The 16912-nt window shown below is 40.1% G+C and overlaps 1 protein-coding gene across 4 annotated transcripts in view; it reads left to right on the top strand.

The window, feature by feature from the left end:
• Positions 1–16912, top strand: part of MID2 (midline 2) — a 124986-nt gene that overhangs the window by 73704 nt on the left and 34370 nt on the right. For all 4 annotated transcript variants that reach the window (XM_053580216.1, XM_053580218.1, XM_053580215.1 and 1 more), the window contains 2 exons: positions 14390–14497; positions 16073–16221. In XM_053580216.1, the coding sequence (XP_053436191.1) occupies positions 14390–14497; positions 16073–16221 (257 nt within the window). The remainder of the gene's footprint in view (positions 1–14389; positions 14498–16072; positions 16222–16912) is intronic.

The raw sequence follows: 16912 nt of genomic DNA, 5'->3' as shown, positions 1-16912 counted from the left end.
TTCTTCTTTTTCCAATTCCATAAGATCTCTTGTGAGATTGTTGATGTGCTCTCTTTCTGTTTTTCGAATGTAGGCATCTAAAGCGATGAATTTTCCTCTCAAAACTGCTTTTGCAGTATCCCAGAGGTTTTGGTAGCTTGTGTCTTCATTGTTGTTATGCTCAAGGAAGTTAATGATTTCTTGTTTTATTTCTTCCTGCACCCATCTGTTATTCAACAGAAGATTGTTTAATTTCCATGCCTTTGGGTGGGGTCGAGCATTTTTGTTAGAGTTGAGTTCCACCTTTAGTGCCTTATGGTCTGAGAAGATACAAGGTAAAATTTCAATTCTTTTGATTCTGTTGATATTTGTTTTGTGTCCCAGGATATGATCAATTTTGGAGAATGTTCCATGGGGTGATGAGAAGAATGTATATTCTTTGTCTTTGGGGTGGAGTGTTCTATATGCGTCTGTCAAGCATAGTTGGTCTAAGGTCTCATTTAAATCTCTTATATCTTTGTTTAATTTCTGTTTAGAGGATCTGTCCAGCTCTGTAAGAGGTGTGTTAAAGTCCCCTGTTATGATGGTATTATCAGATATCATATTGCTCAGACTGAGTAAGGTCTGCTTCAAGAATCTGGGAGCATTTAAATTGGGTGCATAAATATTTAGAATTGAAATGTCTTCTTTTTTTTTTTTTTAATTTTTTTATTAAATCATAAGTGTATACAATGATATGATTATGGGGCATCATACACTCACTTCATAAACCATTTGACACATTTTTATCCCAGTGGTTAACATAGAGGGAGGGGAATCGGTGAAATGTCTTCTTGTTGTAGTTTTCCCTTGACCAATATAAAGTGACCATCTTTGTCTTTTTTGACTTTAGTTGCTTTAAATCCACATGTATCTGAAAATAAGATTGCAACTCCTCTTTTCTTCTGAATTCCATTTACCTGAAAAATTGTCTTCCAACCCTTGACTCGGAGCTTTAATTTGTCTTTTGAAGCCAAGTGTGTTTCTTGCAGACAGCAAATGGATTGCTTGTGTTTTTTAATCCAGTCAGCCAATCTATGTCTCTTCAGTGGGGAATTCAAGCCATTAACATTTATGGAGATAATTGATAAGTGTGGTAGTATTCTATTCGTCTTATTTGGTGAGAGTCCATTGCTTAGTTTTATCTTTTGCATCAGTGTGGAGGTTAGGTTCTGTCCTTTGATTTCTGAGTTCTTACTTTGCTGCTGATCCATTGTGGTGGTCAGTGTGCAGAACAGGTTGAAGTATTTCCTGTAGAGCTGGTCTTGTTGTGGCGAATTTCCTCAATGTTTGTATATCCGTAAATGATTTGATTTCTCCGTCAATTTTGAAGCTTAGCTTAGCAGGGTACAGAATTCTGGGCTGGAAATTGTTCTGTTTAAGTAGATTAAAGGTAGATGACCATTGTCTTCTTGCTTGGAAAGTTTCATTAGAGAAGTCTGCGGTCACTCTGATGGATTTGCCCCTGTAGGTCAACTGGCGCTTACTCCTGGCAGCTTGCAGAATCTTTTCTTTTGTCTTGACTTTGGACAGGTTCATCACAATGTGTCTTGGAGAAGCTCGGTTAGAGTTGAGGCGACCTGGGGTCCGATATCCCTCTGAAAGCAGTGTGTCAGAGTCTTTGGTGATGTTTGGGAAATTTTCATTTATAATATTCTCTAGTATGGCTTCCATTCCTCTGGGGCATTCTTCTTCCCCTTGTGGAATTCCTATAACTCGTATGTTGGAACGCTTCATAAAGTCCCATAATTCTGACAGTGAACGTTCTGCTTTCTCTCTCTTCTTTTCTGCCTCTTTTACTATGTGAGTTATCTCAAAAACTTTGTCTTCTACCTCTGAAATTCTTTCTTCTGCATGGTCTAACCTGTTGCTGATATTTTCCATTGCATCTTTAAGTTCCCTGATTGACTGTTTCATTTCCTTCAGCTCTGCTATATCCTTTTTATATTCTTCATATCGTTCATCTCTGATTTGATTCTGTTTTTGGATTTCCTTTTGGTTATTTTCCACTTTATTAGCAGTTTCCTTCATTGTTTCCATCATTTCTTTCCTTGTTTTCAACATGTGTATTCTAAATTCCCTTTCTGTCATTCCTAACATTTCTGTATAGGTGGAATCCTCTGCAGTAGGTACCTCATGGTCCCTTGGCGGGGTTGTTCTGGACTGGTTCTTCATGTTGCCTGGAGTTTTCTGCTGATTCTTCCTCATGAGTGATTTCTTTTATCTGTTTCCTTGCCCTAATTTTCCTTTCACTTCCTCTTGCTCTTTAAGTTCTTGTGCCTGTGGAAGTTGTGGGCGGGTTTAGACGGATTGAACACACGCAACCACTTGCCGGTTTTCCACTGTTTTAGTCCTCCTCTTGGGGTCCAGAAGTCTCTCGCTGACTCCCTGTATCCTCATAGGAGTGATGATAGGCAGTTCCCACCAGCCAGAGATGCCTGGAATCCTATCTCCCCAGACTCACGGTGCCCAGATGCAAGGAAGCTGTTACTCGGCTGCCATCTTCCATTAATATTTTCATAATAACATACTGTATGTTGATTTTTTTTTCTTGAAACAAAGTCTCACCTAGTTTCCCTGGGGTTGAGTACTGTGATGTCCTAGCTCACAGCAACATCCAACTCTTGGGCTCAAGTGATACTCTTGGCCTCAGCCTCCCAAAGTAGCTGGGACCACAGTCCCCTGCCACAATGCCTGGCTAGTTTTTCTGTTAGTAGAGACAGGGTCTTACTCTTGCTCGGGCTGGTTTCAAACTCCTGAGCTCAAGTAATTCACCTGACTCAGCCTCCCAGAGTGCTAGAATTACAGGTGTTAGCCCACCTCACCTGGCCAAGTATGTTGATAATTTTTGACAACTGCCCCCCCATCCCACTACTGCAAGAGAGGCTAACAGGTGGATCCGTTGCTATATAGAGCAGAGATCCGATGTGGGAAGATGCATATTCATCACTGCATTAACAAGTGCTTTAGTGAGCCTCCAGCTTAGAGCTTTACTCTGCTTGAAGCTCAGAGTACAAAATAGACAGAATGCTCTCCCTCAGGGAACACCACAGAGGAGACAAAAACTGAATGTAATTGCGGTATTATATTTTCATAACTGATGGAATGTGTTAGATATCTTTCTTGCTTGCCTATCTATTTCTTCTAGACTTAATCTTTTGGGCTCTGAGCCTGGGGGGTTGTGTTAATTATCGGGGAGCCCAGAGCAGAAAAAACAGAGTAACAAGCTCAGACCAGCCAAATTCCTTCCCAGCCAAGGATGCAAAACGTAATCAGTGTTTTGTCAGAAACCAGCAGTTGACCTGCCTCTGGGCATCGGCCTTCTGCTGGGAATGGAGGGAATAGGTGATGGTGTGGCTTCTGTTAGGAAGAGAGGCCATCTTTCCTTTAGAGGCAGGGCTACCCCTGTCCAGCCGTGTGGAGGTAAGTGCATTTGTGAATGAGATCTTGGTACTTAGATGTGGAAGTAAGAATAAGAAAAGAGATGTGCAATCTCAGGAAAAAGCAATCATGAACCCAGTATGTCCAGAAAGCAAAGCAGGCTATATTTAGAAACTGAATAGAAATAAACCAGATGATAAAACAGTGCTTGCTTGTTGGTTCTGCAGAAAACTGAAGAAGATATAGTGGTTGTAGCAATAGCAGTTACAGTTATTGTCATCATCATAGTAGTAGGAACAAAACACAACGCAACGATTTGACTACTTATCATATAAGAAAATGTATTAGGGGCTTTATTTATGTTATTTAACTTAATAGATCTGTCCAAACTTCCATGAAGTGAGGTATTAGTATTATTATCATTTACATAAGAGGAAACTGGGCCCTTGTCCCAATCCTTACAGGCTTGTTGGTAAGCTGCAGAACCAGGAGGCTCACCTGGAGCTGTCTGGCTTCAAAGACCATTCTTTTCAATATTTCCAATTTTAATTTAATTTTGGTTCTTTGGTTCAGTACAAATATACTCCTCCACCCCAGAAGTATAGAGAATTTGTCCTTAGAGCCTTCTTTCTTCTCTCTTTCTCTGTATGTGTGTGTATGTATATATCTGTATCTATCTTTGTGTTTCCTTTATCCCCCAACTCTGTCCTGACCAAGGGTTCTACCGAGAACCCCTTTTCCTCTTTGGGCTCTCCCCCATAGAAATTCCTTAGCTCTAATCTTATTTCTTGACTCATGAGATAGTTGGGACCACTGGAAATATGTTCTCAAGATATATTTATTACCTAGTCATGGAGTTGAGTGTTGTTTTGAGGCTTCTCTTCCCACTGATGCTCTCATGTGGAATTCCTTGGGTCCTTGTTCTTGGAGATCTTTCCTGGTACTTCTCTATCTTTCCCTACTCCACTTTTCCACTCCACCTCACCCAACTCCTGCAGCTTAGATGCCACGTAGGCTCACGTTCAGCTCTTCTCACTCTTCCACTTCAGCCTTTGCTGCTCCTACTGACCATCTTCCGTTTCTGAAGGTGGAACCAGGATGTTCTTTTTTCTTTTTCTTTCTGACATCCAAAGTCCCTTTTCTCAAAAAGAATGACTTCTTTCTCAGAATTATGCCCTCCCTTGACCTTAGCTGTCAGAGTTTGAATTTCCGTGGCCTCTCAAGTAGAGATTCCTTGCTCTGTAGGGTACACAGAGTATAAGGATGCTGAATCCATCTCCCAGAAACAAAGGTCTTGGGATGAATAGTTACATTATACTTGAGTACCAAGAAGGGCTAAATGCTCCCCAAGACCTGATCTGAGAGTAAAGAAGCCATAAGGTTTTGCTGGCTTGCTCTGCTCTCCACCTCTTCCATAATTCCTTGATTATGAAAGGTACAGCTTTGGAAAATGTCTTGGAGTAGGCATTAGGAAACCTGGGTTCTGTTACTGGCTGTGCTACCCACTAGCTGCTTGAATTTGGACAGAGCAGCCTGTGTGGACTTCTGTTATACTGCCTGCTCTGGCATAGTGGAATTTCCTGATTACATGTTTTTTCCTGTGTTGGACTGTAAGCTTTCTAAAGGCAGTGGCCATGGCCATACCACATTGAGTGTGGAAACTACACTTCCTAACTGGTCTCTCCGACCCATCCAATGTGCCTCTTATCCACTTTCCACATTGCTGTGGGAATGAGCTTTCTAAAATCAAAGCCCATCCTGTCACTCTCTACTACAAGTCCTTCAGTGGTTCCCCATCACCTTTAAGATAATGGTTTATAAAACCCATCGTGCTCATGGCCTTGCCTACTTCTTTAGCATGCCTCCTTTTCTTGCTGTCCATGTCCTCTCTATCATGAGTCTCCCCTTCCTCCAGCTAATTCTTACTCATTTTTTAAAAAAATATCACATCCTGGTTGGGCATGGAGACTCAAGTCTGTGATCCTAGGACTCTGGGAGGCCGAGGCAGGTGAATTTCTTGAGCTCGGAAGTTCCAGACCAGCCTGAGCAAGAGCAAGACCCAATCTCTAAAAATAGCCAGGCGTTGTGGCGGGCACCTATAGTCCCAGCTACTTGGGAGCCTGAGGCAAGAGGATCACTTGAGCCCAGGAGTTTGAGGTTGCTGTGAGCTGCAATCCCATGGCACTGTACCGAGGGTGGCAAAGTGAGGCTCTGTCTCAAAAAATAAAATAAAAAAAAAATATCACACCCTTAGGAAGACTTCCTTCACCATCTAAGCTCCCCACTTAACCACTGCTAAGTCCTCATCTTATAAACACCCAAAGGTTATATGCATTATGCAATAAACCTGTTTTGTAGCACTCCTCACACAGTTAACTGTTTAGTGTTTACTTCCCTGATCATTATAAACAGGAGGTTGTGCACAGGCCTTCTCTGTCTTGCTTACTGCTAAGTGCTTACTAAAATGCCTAGCACATAATAACAGTAAAATTTGTTCAGTAATAAAATGAGATGACCTGTGTGGTATCCACATAAATGAGTGTTGACAGTTTCAAGAGGTTGGCATATCCTACAGGGTAGCAATGAGGTCTGTCCATAATCTTTCAGTTTCTTATGGCTTGTTGAAAAGCAGGGCTGTTATTAAAATGTCTACATAAACATTATGAAACAGTAAGACAGTTAATGTTCTTTTTATGTTGTAATGTAGTGTCAGATCTTTTCATTTCATGTAAAAAACATGATCTATGTCAGTGCTTCTTTGTACTGTCAGAATATGAAGCTATGAATTTTGCACATTAGCAGAAATTTTACTGGAGTGTTTTTGTTTCTTAAATGTTTCAAACTAAGAATTTGCTGTTTAGTCCTTTAACCTGTCTTTAAAAAGAATATATCTCTCATTGTTATTTAAAGAAATTGTGTAGCTAATTTGAAAACATTTTTTGAAAATATTTTAACTTTTTTTTTTTTTTTTCTTGAGAGAGTCTCACTCTGTTGCCCTGGGTAGAGTCCTGTGGTGTCATCATAGCTCACAACAACCTCAAACTCTTGGGCTTAGGCGATCCTTTTGCCTCAGCCTTCAGAGTAGCTGGGACTACAGGTGCCTTCCAGAGTATTTTAACTTTTTAGTTGATTCTATTTTTTTTAACTTGAAAAATAAACAATTTAAAACTCCAAAAAAGGAACAATTACAGTATATTTTATCTTGAGGAGAAATACCAATATCGTGAAGCACTTTTCAAAATCCTTTTAAGCAGAATATGAGTTGACTTAGTAGTTATGTACTCAGTGGGAGACACTCAGTGAAAAGGAACAAGTAGACCTGATTCTATCTGGCTCTGCATTTTATAAGCTATGTGCATTGAACATCATTTTATTTATCTAAAGATGGGATAATAGTGTATACTTTGAGGAGTTATTTTGAGAATCAAAGATAATATATTTAAAGCACTAGCACATCTTGGATGCCTTTTTACCACCTGGACTTTATATGTTGTTCATTCATTACACAAATATTTAAGCAGTTTTGTACCTTGGGCCAGGCTTTGGGAACACAAAGGTGGATATGGCAAAAATTTACACAAAATTTACACCCCCTCCCTTTTCTTCTGGCTGACTAAGGCTGCTTGTCCCTTAAGATGCCTCCAGTAAGCAATCACCCATGCCCTATGCCTTCTCCCTGCCTCCCTCATCTGGTTCATGTGTTCCTCTTCTGTGTACTCAGAGCACCCTGCATTTACTTGCATCATAGCACTTCCACGTACCAATTTTTCTCCCCAGCAGACTAAACTCTTGATGGCAAGTACTATGTCCCAGCCACTTTTTTATACCCAGCACATGGCTTGGTGCAGAGTAGGTACCAGGAAAGGATAATTAAATCAACAGCGCCCTCTGGTGGCTTATGTCTGTAAATACACTCTTTTATGCCTTTCAAGGATGAATAAAGCACAGCCAATTACCTAGGAAAGGCAAGTTATTCTTTCTTTTGATACTGGGAAAAGAAATATAGGAGAATATGTGGTGTCCTAGAATCTAAGATGTTATTCCAACATCTTTCCAAATATTTCATAATTCAGTGAACAATATTTAAATGACACAACAGGTAAAAAGAACTACTTGGAGTAATTGTATAAAAAGAAAACCTAAGGGAACTTTGTTTTATGTACGAAGAAATGCAACATACTATTCAATTTTTCATTATACAAACACACTCTCATTCATTCATTCAAAAAATATTTATTGAGCACCTATAGTGTGGTAGGTATCATTCTAGGTGTTGGAGATGCAGTGGTGAACAAAATAAATTCTTTAACTTTAAGGAGCTCACATTCTAGTGGGAGAGACACATGATAAATAAATATATAGTTATTAGGGAGTATAAGTGCTATGGATAAAAATAAACTAGGGTGCAGAGTGAGGGGTGAGAGAGAGAGAGAGAGAGGGAGAGATTGGGATTATCCTTAAGTGTGATCTGGGTTAATACTTTAGCTTTGATGCAGTCACAGTGAGGAAAATATTATCCAATTTCCTGCCTGTTTGCTTTGTAAGCTCTGTGTTCTCCTGAATGCATCATTATAAGAAAGTAATGAATTCTTTGTAGCTCAGTAAGGTGATAAAGCTGTTTATAACAACTTCTGGATAATTCATCAGATCTCTGAGTTACTCCTCACTTCTCCTTCTCATCTCCTTTGCACAGAAAGTGACTGAATATTAAATGAAGCCAAACTCAGCCTCTTTGCTGTGATGCTGTGGAGTCTAGAAGGATGGGATAGTGATCACCTGAGTGCTCCTGGGCAATAATGGGGAGTGGGAAGTTTACTGTACTCTCCCACTTCTTTAAGCACTGTGCCTGCCTTCTCGCTCCACCTTGTTCTCAACTAAGATGTAAATCAGCAATGCTTAAGATGTTACTATAGTAAGTGCTAAGATCCTGAAATTTGATCCAGGGACTCTCAGAGACTCAAAATGATAGTCCAGCTCTGCATGATGTATCTGCAACCGCCATTTCTAGCCTTATTTCCCTCCACTGCATCTGTCCGGCTGATCTACTGTACCCTGGCTTGTCTCTACTTTCCTGCCTATGCTTTTACTTCTGCTATTTATACTATTCTCTCTGCCTAAACTTCTCTACCTTTAAGTCTCTTTTCTGCTTCTTCTCCTTGCTCTTCCTTTAAGACAAGCTCATCCACGTGGAATCTTCCTCAATCCTGACTGGCCTTCTCCACAGGCAAAATTAGTCTTCTCTTCCGTATGCTCTCATAAAGCTTTAATTTTTTTTTTTTTTTGAGACAGAGTCTCACTTTGTTGCCCTCAGTAGAGTGCTGTGGTATCACAGCTCACAGCAACCTCCAACTCTTGGGCTTAAGAGATTCTCTTGCCTCAGCCTTCCAAGTAGCTAGGACGATAAGCGCCCACCACAATGCCCAGCTATTTTTTGGTTGTAGTTGTCATGGTTGTTTGGCAGGCCCAGGCTGGATTTGAAGCCATGGGCTCATGTGTATGTGGCTGGCGCCCTTAGCCGCTGAGCTACAGGCGCAGAGCCATAGAGCTTTAATTGTATTCTATTACTTGTTCTGCTAGTCCTTAAATTATAATTAGTTGTAATCATACTCATCCTCTCCACTGATTCTGAGTGCCTTGAAGGCAGAAGCTGAATCTTTTTTATCATTGTATCCCACTCAAGGAACCTGGCATCATTTTTTCTACCTGGTAGGTGTTCAATAAATGTTTGCTGAAATAAAATTTCCCCAAATGATCATTAAGTACTGGGATTTCAAAATCTTCTAGGTGGAAGGGGAAGATCTATTTGGACAGAAGATTTCAGGGAATAAACTAGATCGGCATTGACTGTATAGAACGGAGGACACGGAGATGGAGATGCCAATGAGGAATTCTGTTGCCACATAAATGCATTTCACTTGAGTCTGGGTATATGGGATCATCTACCACTTTATACATATTATTCTCCATCTGAACATTGGTCTACAGGACTGATGGATGTGATTGAGCTGAGGCGAAAGTGCAAATGAGGAAGTTTCTTATGGGTGGGTTAGAGGGAAGGCTGATGAACTTCAAACCCAAGAATAAAAGGCATAGACAATGAGTGTATGGGCGATCTCTCAAAAAACTATCAAATGAGTTCTCTGAAAGAAGTATAGGGTAAAAAGAGCTAGCCCACTTATACTAAAATACAGAATAGAAACAATCGCCAAAATAACTTCAATTTCTTGAATCTTTGCAATTCGAGATTTTTGTGAACTCCCATGTATTTATTTCTTTGTAGTGAACAGCAGTAAAATCCTTCCAGTGGGTGACTTGTGTGTTTGTATTAGGATACGAAATCGGGGAAGACTAGGTCTTACTGTGCAGCCAAGTCTTTGGGCTGGGAAGTAGGAAAGAACTTGCAAATCAAATCCTTCCTGCTTTGGGGGAGAAAGTAAAAGAGCAGAGAGTAGAGGAGAGGCCCTGGAGACTTACCAGGGAGCCTGTGTTCCCTAGTGCTTACACCTTGGAAGATTAAGGCTGAGACCCTTAGTCTTAAAAATCACAAACTGTCCCTTAAAAGTCTTTTTGTAGTGGGTGGATTTACAAAAAGTTGCTAAGATTGATCTAATGAGGATAGGTTTTTTTCCATAGACATAAAGCCATTCAGTCAAACCCACTATCCCAAAACAAAGAACAAAAGTCAGATAAAGAGCTGAGATCTTTTACAAACTAACCAAGTAGCCAAGGACACTTACCAAGATAACACCAGTTATTTTCAACTAATAATAAACAAATGAAACATCTCATTGTATTTTTCAAGCAAATGTACAAACAAAGAAAATACAAGGGCTTTCAAGTACCCTCTGAGCAATTTGAGTTGTTTTATTCACATCATGAAGACAGTTTTTCCCTGAAGTATTTTCTGTTCAGAAAACACATAAGGACCCTGCTCTTTGGAGCTGCTTCTTGACATGGAAAGATTTTAATGGCACTGATTTACCTTTAGTTTGGGATTTGTGCCTCTTCAGCTAGCTTTCCACTCTATTAGTTGTGTCTAGTTGCTTCATCTCCCCTGATTTGATGGTTCAAAAAACCCTTCCCACCCTAGCTCTCTCTCTCCACCTTACATTTTCTCTAAAAAATACACACACTGGAGTATATTTTCTTTCTTTATTTCTTTTTCTTTTTTTTTTTGAGAGAGAGTCTCAAGCTGTTGCCCTGGGTAGAGTGCCGTAGCATCATAGCTCACAACAGCTTTCAACTCTTGGGCTCAAGCAATCCTCTTGCCTCAGTTTTTCTATTTTAGTAGAGACGGGGTCTCACTATTGCCCAGGCTGGTCTCGAACTCGTGAGCTCAAGTAACCCACCCATCTCAGCCTCCAAGAATGCTAAGGTTACAGGTCTGAGCCACCTGGCCTGGGCCTGCAGTATATTTTCCAATGTTTGGCGCTCCTCTTTTGATTGTTTGCTTTGCTAAATCAATCAGTAAATGTTTCTCAAGTGTTTGTTATTTGAAGGCTTTGTGCCAACTACAAAGAGAGGAACAAAGGAGCATTAAACCCTTCTTCAAGGAGCTTGTTGTCTGATCAAAGATTTTCGAGCAAGGGAGTGCTTCTCATTTTTGATATTTCCTATCTGTTCCTGTTATCCTTCTTGGATGGCCTTGTTCACACCACAGTAGCCTCCTAAATTTTCCTTAATCTTAATCTTACCATTACCCCCCCATTAAATCAATCCTATTTTATCTTCTTTAAAAAAGAAGTATGGTCATTCACCCCACCTTATCTTTCCTCTTCTCAAAAGATTTTTCAAAGACACCATGTTCTCTAAAGAATAAAGTTCAATCTCATTTACTTTGAAATTTCTCTCCTTCCTACCTTTTAAATCTTAGTCTTATTAAAATATTTCACTTTAAGGTTCAATCCAAGTCCTGTTCCATTCATACATCTTTCTTCTACTTCCCCACCATGAGTGATGTTTCCTTTCAATTTATGTAAATTATAGTCTACATCAATTAATTGATATTTAATTTAATGCTATCCTGATTGCTTTGTTTTATATGATTGTGACTCTTCCCCATCCAGATTGTAAATTGACTGAGGGAAAGGCCTTAGCATAATGCATTGCACACAAAAGATGCTTAATATGTCTTTGATATGGTGGTGATGGCTTCCCTGCTTTCAAGGTAGAGGGAAGATTATGAGGATGGGTGGCAAGGATTGCTTCGGGGGTAGGGAGATTAATTAAGGAGGCTCTTGCAGTAATAGTCCAAAGGGGTGATAAGGGCCTCAACCAATTGGTTCCTTGGCTCAAATACACACTGTATTACCAAAAGAACTTTAGTGAGATGGAAAAAGAAAGATGGGAAGGACTTTAAGACTGCTGAGAATTTATATGGGGGATAAGGGAGAAGCAGAAGTCAGAGTTTACTAAACCTGAGTAACTGCAATAATGATAGTAGCATTGACAAAAATAAAATAGGAAATCAGACCGGGGTGGGGGGGAGTTGATAAGTTTGTTTTTAGATATTCTGAGTTTAGGGTAACTTGAGTAACCATGGATATATCTAACAATCAGTAAAAGATATCTTTTTTCAAAAAAAAAAAAAGATATCTTTTTTTCATTCGATTCTACCCAGCAACTATTTACTAAACATCTATTATATGCCAGTCACGAAGCTAGAGATAGATCTAGTCTAATTAGACACAGTCCTTGGCCTCTAGAACTCATGTTTGAGTGGGGAAGACAGACTAAACAATTATTATGACATAAAGTAATAAATGGTATAATTGAACTATATATATGTAAAGTACAATGGCAGTATAAATAGGGGGACCAGGGATGACAGAATAAAGATGGATGATTCAACGGAGACAATGATTGTCCTAAATTGAAGACAGGATTGTTGTTACTCTCAACTGGAGAGGCAGTATGTATAATGGTTAAAGGTGTGGACTCAACTTCCTGGGTCTAAATCCCATCTTTACCACTTAGTAGCCTTGAGCAAGTCACTTCATCTCCCTGTGTTCTGATTTCCTCATCTGTTAAATAGAGATCATAGTACCTACCACATAGGGTTGTTTTGAAGATTGAGGGACCTAATATGTGTACATTGATTAGAGCAATACCTGGCATATAGTGTTATGTAAAGGTTAGTAGTGGACTAAATTATAAGAAAGAAGGTACTAGTCCATTGTGCACTATACCATCAGCCACCTAAAAGAGAAGCTATGAAGTGTCTACGTTTCTAGGTACTATAAGCAAGGACCTAGGAAGAACTAGATGAATCTGTCATTTTTCATTGCATGGAGGTTTCTTGAGATAGTAAGATATCTCCTTGGAATGGAAGATCCAATTTAGGGGATGGGAGAGGAGTCTGAGGGAAAAAAATAGAATGGCCAGAGTGGGACTGTTCATTCAAAGGACATAGAAGCCCCCATTGTGTCATTTCCCCTGAAGGTAAAATTAAAGCAAAATAAGATTATCACTCACTGGCAAATGTATTTTATTTCAGTTAAGTAAGAAACAGAAAATTAGCCAACAGGGAGCTTAGAGGACGATGGGGGAGGCAGCAGGGTCCAGTGACAGGTATTTTGCTGGGGTTGGAGAATAGAGATGTATGAAAAGGAATAGCAAGTGGAAATGTGCCCTACTTTGCTATTGAAGCACATCTAGACCCTTGGGTTTTGATGCTCTCAAGTAACCCATTGTCTATTCCTCAGCCTTCTAGAGGTCTGCTTGATTGATCCTTGAATAGACTCTTGGAATGATTGTGCTTCCCTGTGTGACTGCTCTGTGTGCCACTGAAGTGGACCTCAACCTCCTCTGCCCACCCAGCCAGCCCAGGGGTTTCCTTTAACAGGACTCGGTTTGAAATCTGGTTTTACCACTTACTAGCTGTGTGATTTTTATTTTTTGAGCAAGTCATTAAAATTTTCTGAACTTCAGTCTCCCTATCTGTGAAATGAGAATAAAAATGGTTCCTACATCGTAAAGTTGTTAGATAATTGCATGAAATAATTTATCTATAAAGTGCTCGGCAAGTTAAGTGCTTAGAAGATGTTAGTTTCCCCCCTTCCATTCCCTTTATGTTTGGGCAGCCCAGAGGATTCCTACTTGCATTTTAGTTCCTCCTGGGGGCGCTGTATCATCTACTGTCAATAGTAATAGAGATGGGGAGAAGGAGAAATCAGTCTATGGAAAGATGATGAAGAATGGTGGCTTTTTTTCCCCCTCCAACCCTGGACTTTGCAGTAGAGATAATCTGGTATAGCCCAGATAGGAAAGGTATTCAGATACTGGGCAGCCCAAGGTGAGAAACATCCACTAAAACATGATGGCAACTTTGTGACAAAAACATCTGCACATATTTAATATGCACAATGTAGGGGTGTATGGCACATTCTTTGGGAGGCATAACTACAAGAGGGACTCTTATCTAACAAATCGAAATATCATGACTTGGTTGTTTGTACCCTCACATTAACCTGAAATAATAAAAAATATATGTATTTAATATGAAATATCTCTGCACATTCATATATTGACAAATTAGAAGAGAACAAGAAAACTGAAATCATTTTTGTTAGCACAGTGAGAGTATGTTGTTGTAGTTTTATCTTAATATTATTGTGCCTGTGGAGGGGGATCTTTTTTTTCTTGACATACATAAATCTCCTTACGCTCTTTCCAAAAGAACAGCAGGAGGACAGGGTGTGGAGTAAAGGGAATTGCACAGTGGAAATAACATGCCCCCATCTCATCTGTCCTTCTGCCCAGCCTTCCATTAACCATCATGATCTACCAGAGGCCCGGAGATCTTCCTATCTGTGGTGCTTCAATGCCCTTGCATCATTAATATCATCATCTCTACCCTTCTTCTAGGAGTGGATCTTATGAGGGAGGTATGGAAGAAGTTGTGCATGCTTAGCTGTCAGTCCAAACCTTTTAGAACCAACAGGGGACAAAGGCAACAATCACTGTGTAATACTCTGGACTTTCTTGGCAGGTGAATACTGCTATGCATGAGGCAAAACTTATGGAAGAATGTGACGAGTTGGTAGAGATCATCCAGCAGAGGAAGCAAATGATTGCTGTCAAAATCAAAGAGACAAAGGTAAAGCACACTTCAGCAAGGCCAAGGAAGAGTTGAATTTACAAATGTCAAAGTTGGATCCAAATGGTTCCAATTTGAACTTGGATCATGAAAGCAAGAAGAAATGAGGCTGTAGGGAGAGAAGCAAAGAAAAAGCAATGTTTGGCCTAGTGCTATGAATCTAATAAATATTCTGGCCTTTCTGGGTTGTTGAAAACGTTCTGTATCTTGACTTAGTCCTTACACAGGTGTATGTGTATGCAAAAATTCATTGAGTTGTACACTTAATATTAGGGTACTGTAATGTTAATATTACTGTTGTATAGGTCAACGCAAAATGAAAGAAAAAGAAGTAATGGTAGAAATGTGGGCCAGGATCATAGAAGGACCATGAATGCCACTATGAGGACTTTGGGTTTAATCTGAATCTGGGGGGCACTGGGAAGCCATTTTGGTTTCTTAGAGGAAAAAGACTGATTGATGTGGCAGAGGTATGCAGGGTAGATCAGAATGCGATGATACCAAAGTCAGGAAAGCAAGTTATGAGACTTATGGAATGCTTCTTTGTATGAGCTAATGAGGGCTTAAATAAGAGTAGTGGCCACCCAAATGGAAGGTAAGAAGGCATTGCTAGAAAGGAAATGATAGGAATTATTGACTTATTAGATAAAAAAAGATGAGGGAGAGAGAGGAGTTAGTGAAGACTCCTACGTTTCTTAGGCTGAGAATTGTGTGGTTAGGAAGGTCAGGTGTGAGCCTCCATGCAGCTATATGGTTTTAGGCTTCTTGATGTGCTGGTCAGTGTTAATGATTATAAGCTCATGCTGTGTGTATAATGTGAGAAACTTTGAGAGCGTGAATTGATGGATGGCTAATACTTTATGCCATGCTGGGTGGTTCCAGCTTTCCCAGAAACTGAAGTTCTTAAGAACATGGATTTGTGAACACACAGTTATGCATAATAACACGTGGAGAGACTGGGCATAGTGGCTCACAACTGTAATCCTAGCACTGTGGGAGGCCAAGGCAGGAGGATCTCTTGAGCTCAGGATATGAGATTGCTGTGAGCTATGATGTCACAGTACTCTACCCAGGGCAACAGAATGAGACTCTTGTCTTCAAAAAAAAGAAAGAAAGAAGTAAAAGAAACACTTGGAGAAATATATACATAGAAAGTTAGATAACTCATAAAGAACAGACAACTTTTTATTAAACATATGAGAAAATATATTGACAGTAAAATGTAAATATTGGTCATCTGTGTGTGGTAGCATTCTTTTTATACTTTTGATTTTCTATAATGAGCATGCATTGCTTTTACAACCAGAAAAATCAATACTATCAATGCAAAGAGGAAGTGGATCAGTGAGAGTATATGCCTCTTGTAGTGTAACTGAGCAAGCTGCAGACAGGAGGAGGGAGGGGCTGGCTGGAGAGACATAGCAAATAGGGTGAGAAGGTGAGTGGTTAGTACAAGCCATAAGCCTTATTTTTAGAATCACTGCAGCATATCTCCTTTCATGTTGGTTTTTTATTATTTTTAATTAAGTATTGCATGTTTTATCTTATTTTTTTTCTTTTGCTAATTTCTTTAAGGTTATGAAACTGAGAAAGTTGGCGCAGCAGGTTGCTAATTGCCGCCAGTGTCTTGAACGGTCAACAGTCCTCATCAACCAAGCTGAGCATATCCTGAAAGAAAATGACCAGGCACGGTTTCTACAGTCTGCAAAAAATATTGCTGAGAGGTGAGTTCCTTATATTCTTTTGAAGTGCCTGTTCTTGTGGAAAGGGGCCAACTTAAAGGCACTTAGTTCTGTTCAGGCATATATGTAGCAGCTGCCATGTTAAGCTTTTATCAGCTAAGAAGGTAGTTATTGAACTCAGTAGTAACTTGCCCTGTGTACTTCTGGACCCTTTTCTCTGAATCTTTAGCCCCCACCCTCTAGTTTTGTTTTGTTTCATTACAGATAGAGTCTTTTTCTGTCAGCCACGCTAGAGTGCAGTGGCGTCATCATAGCTCACTGCAGCCTCAAATTCCTGGGCTCCAGCAATCCTCCTGCCTAGCCTCCCTAATAGCTGGGACTATAGGCATGCACCACCATGCCTGGCTGTTGTTATTTCTACCTTTTGTAGAGGCAGGATCTTGCTATGTTGCATGGGCTGGTCTTGAACTCCTGGCCACAAGCGATTCTCCCACCTCAGACCTTGGACTCCCAAAATGTTGCGATTACAGGCAGGAGCTACCACAACTGAGCCGCCAGTTCTTTTAAGGCACAACTCACACTAAGCCTAGCTGCTGCCATAACTTCCTGCTGCTCACTCAGGGCTTGAACTTTCTATGATGTAACTGGGGAAGAGAAACTTTTGGCTATATTGACAGGTATGTGCCCTTCCTAGTCTACATTCACTTTCTGTTGCTTTCATTTAGTTATTCCT

This window comes from Nycticebus coucang, chromosome X, assembly GCF_027406575.1.
Source record: "Nycticebus coucang isolate mNycCou1 chromosome X, mNycCou1.pri, whole genome shotgun sequence".
Classification (NCBI taxonomy): domain Eukaryota; kingdom Metazoa; phylum Chordata; class Mammalia; order Primates; family Lorisidae; genus Nycticebus; species Nycticebus coucang.
Note: the sequence above shows the minus strand (reverse complement) of the source record. Positions and strands in the feature narration are given on the sequence as shown.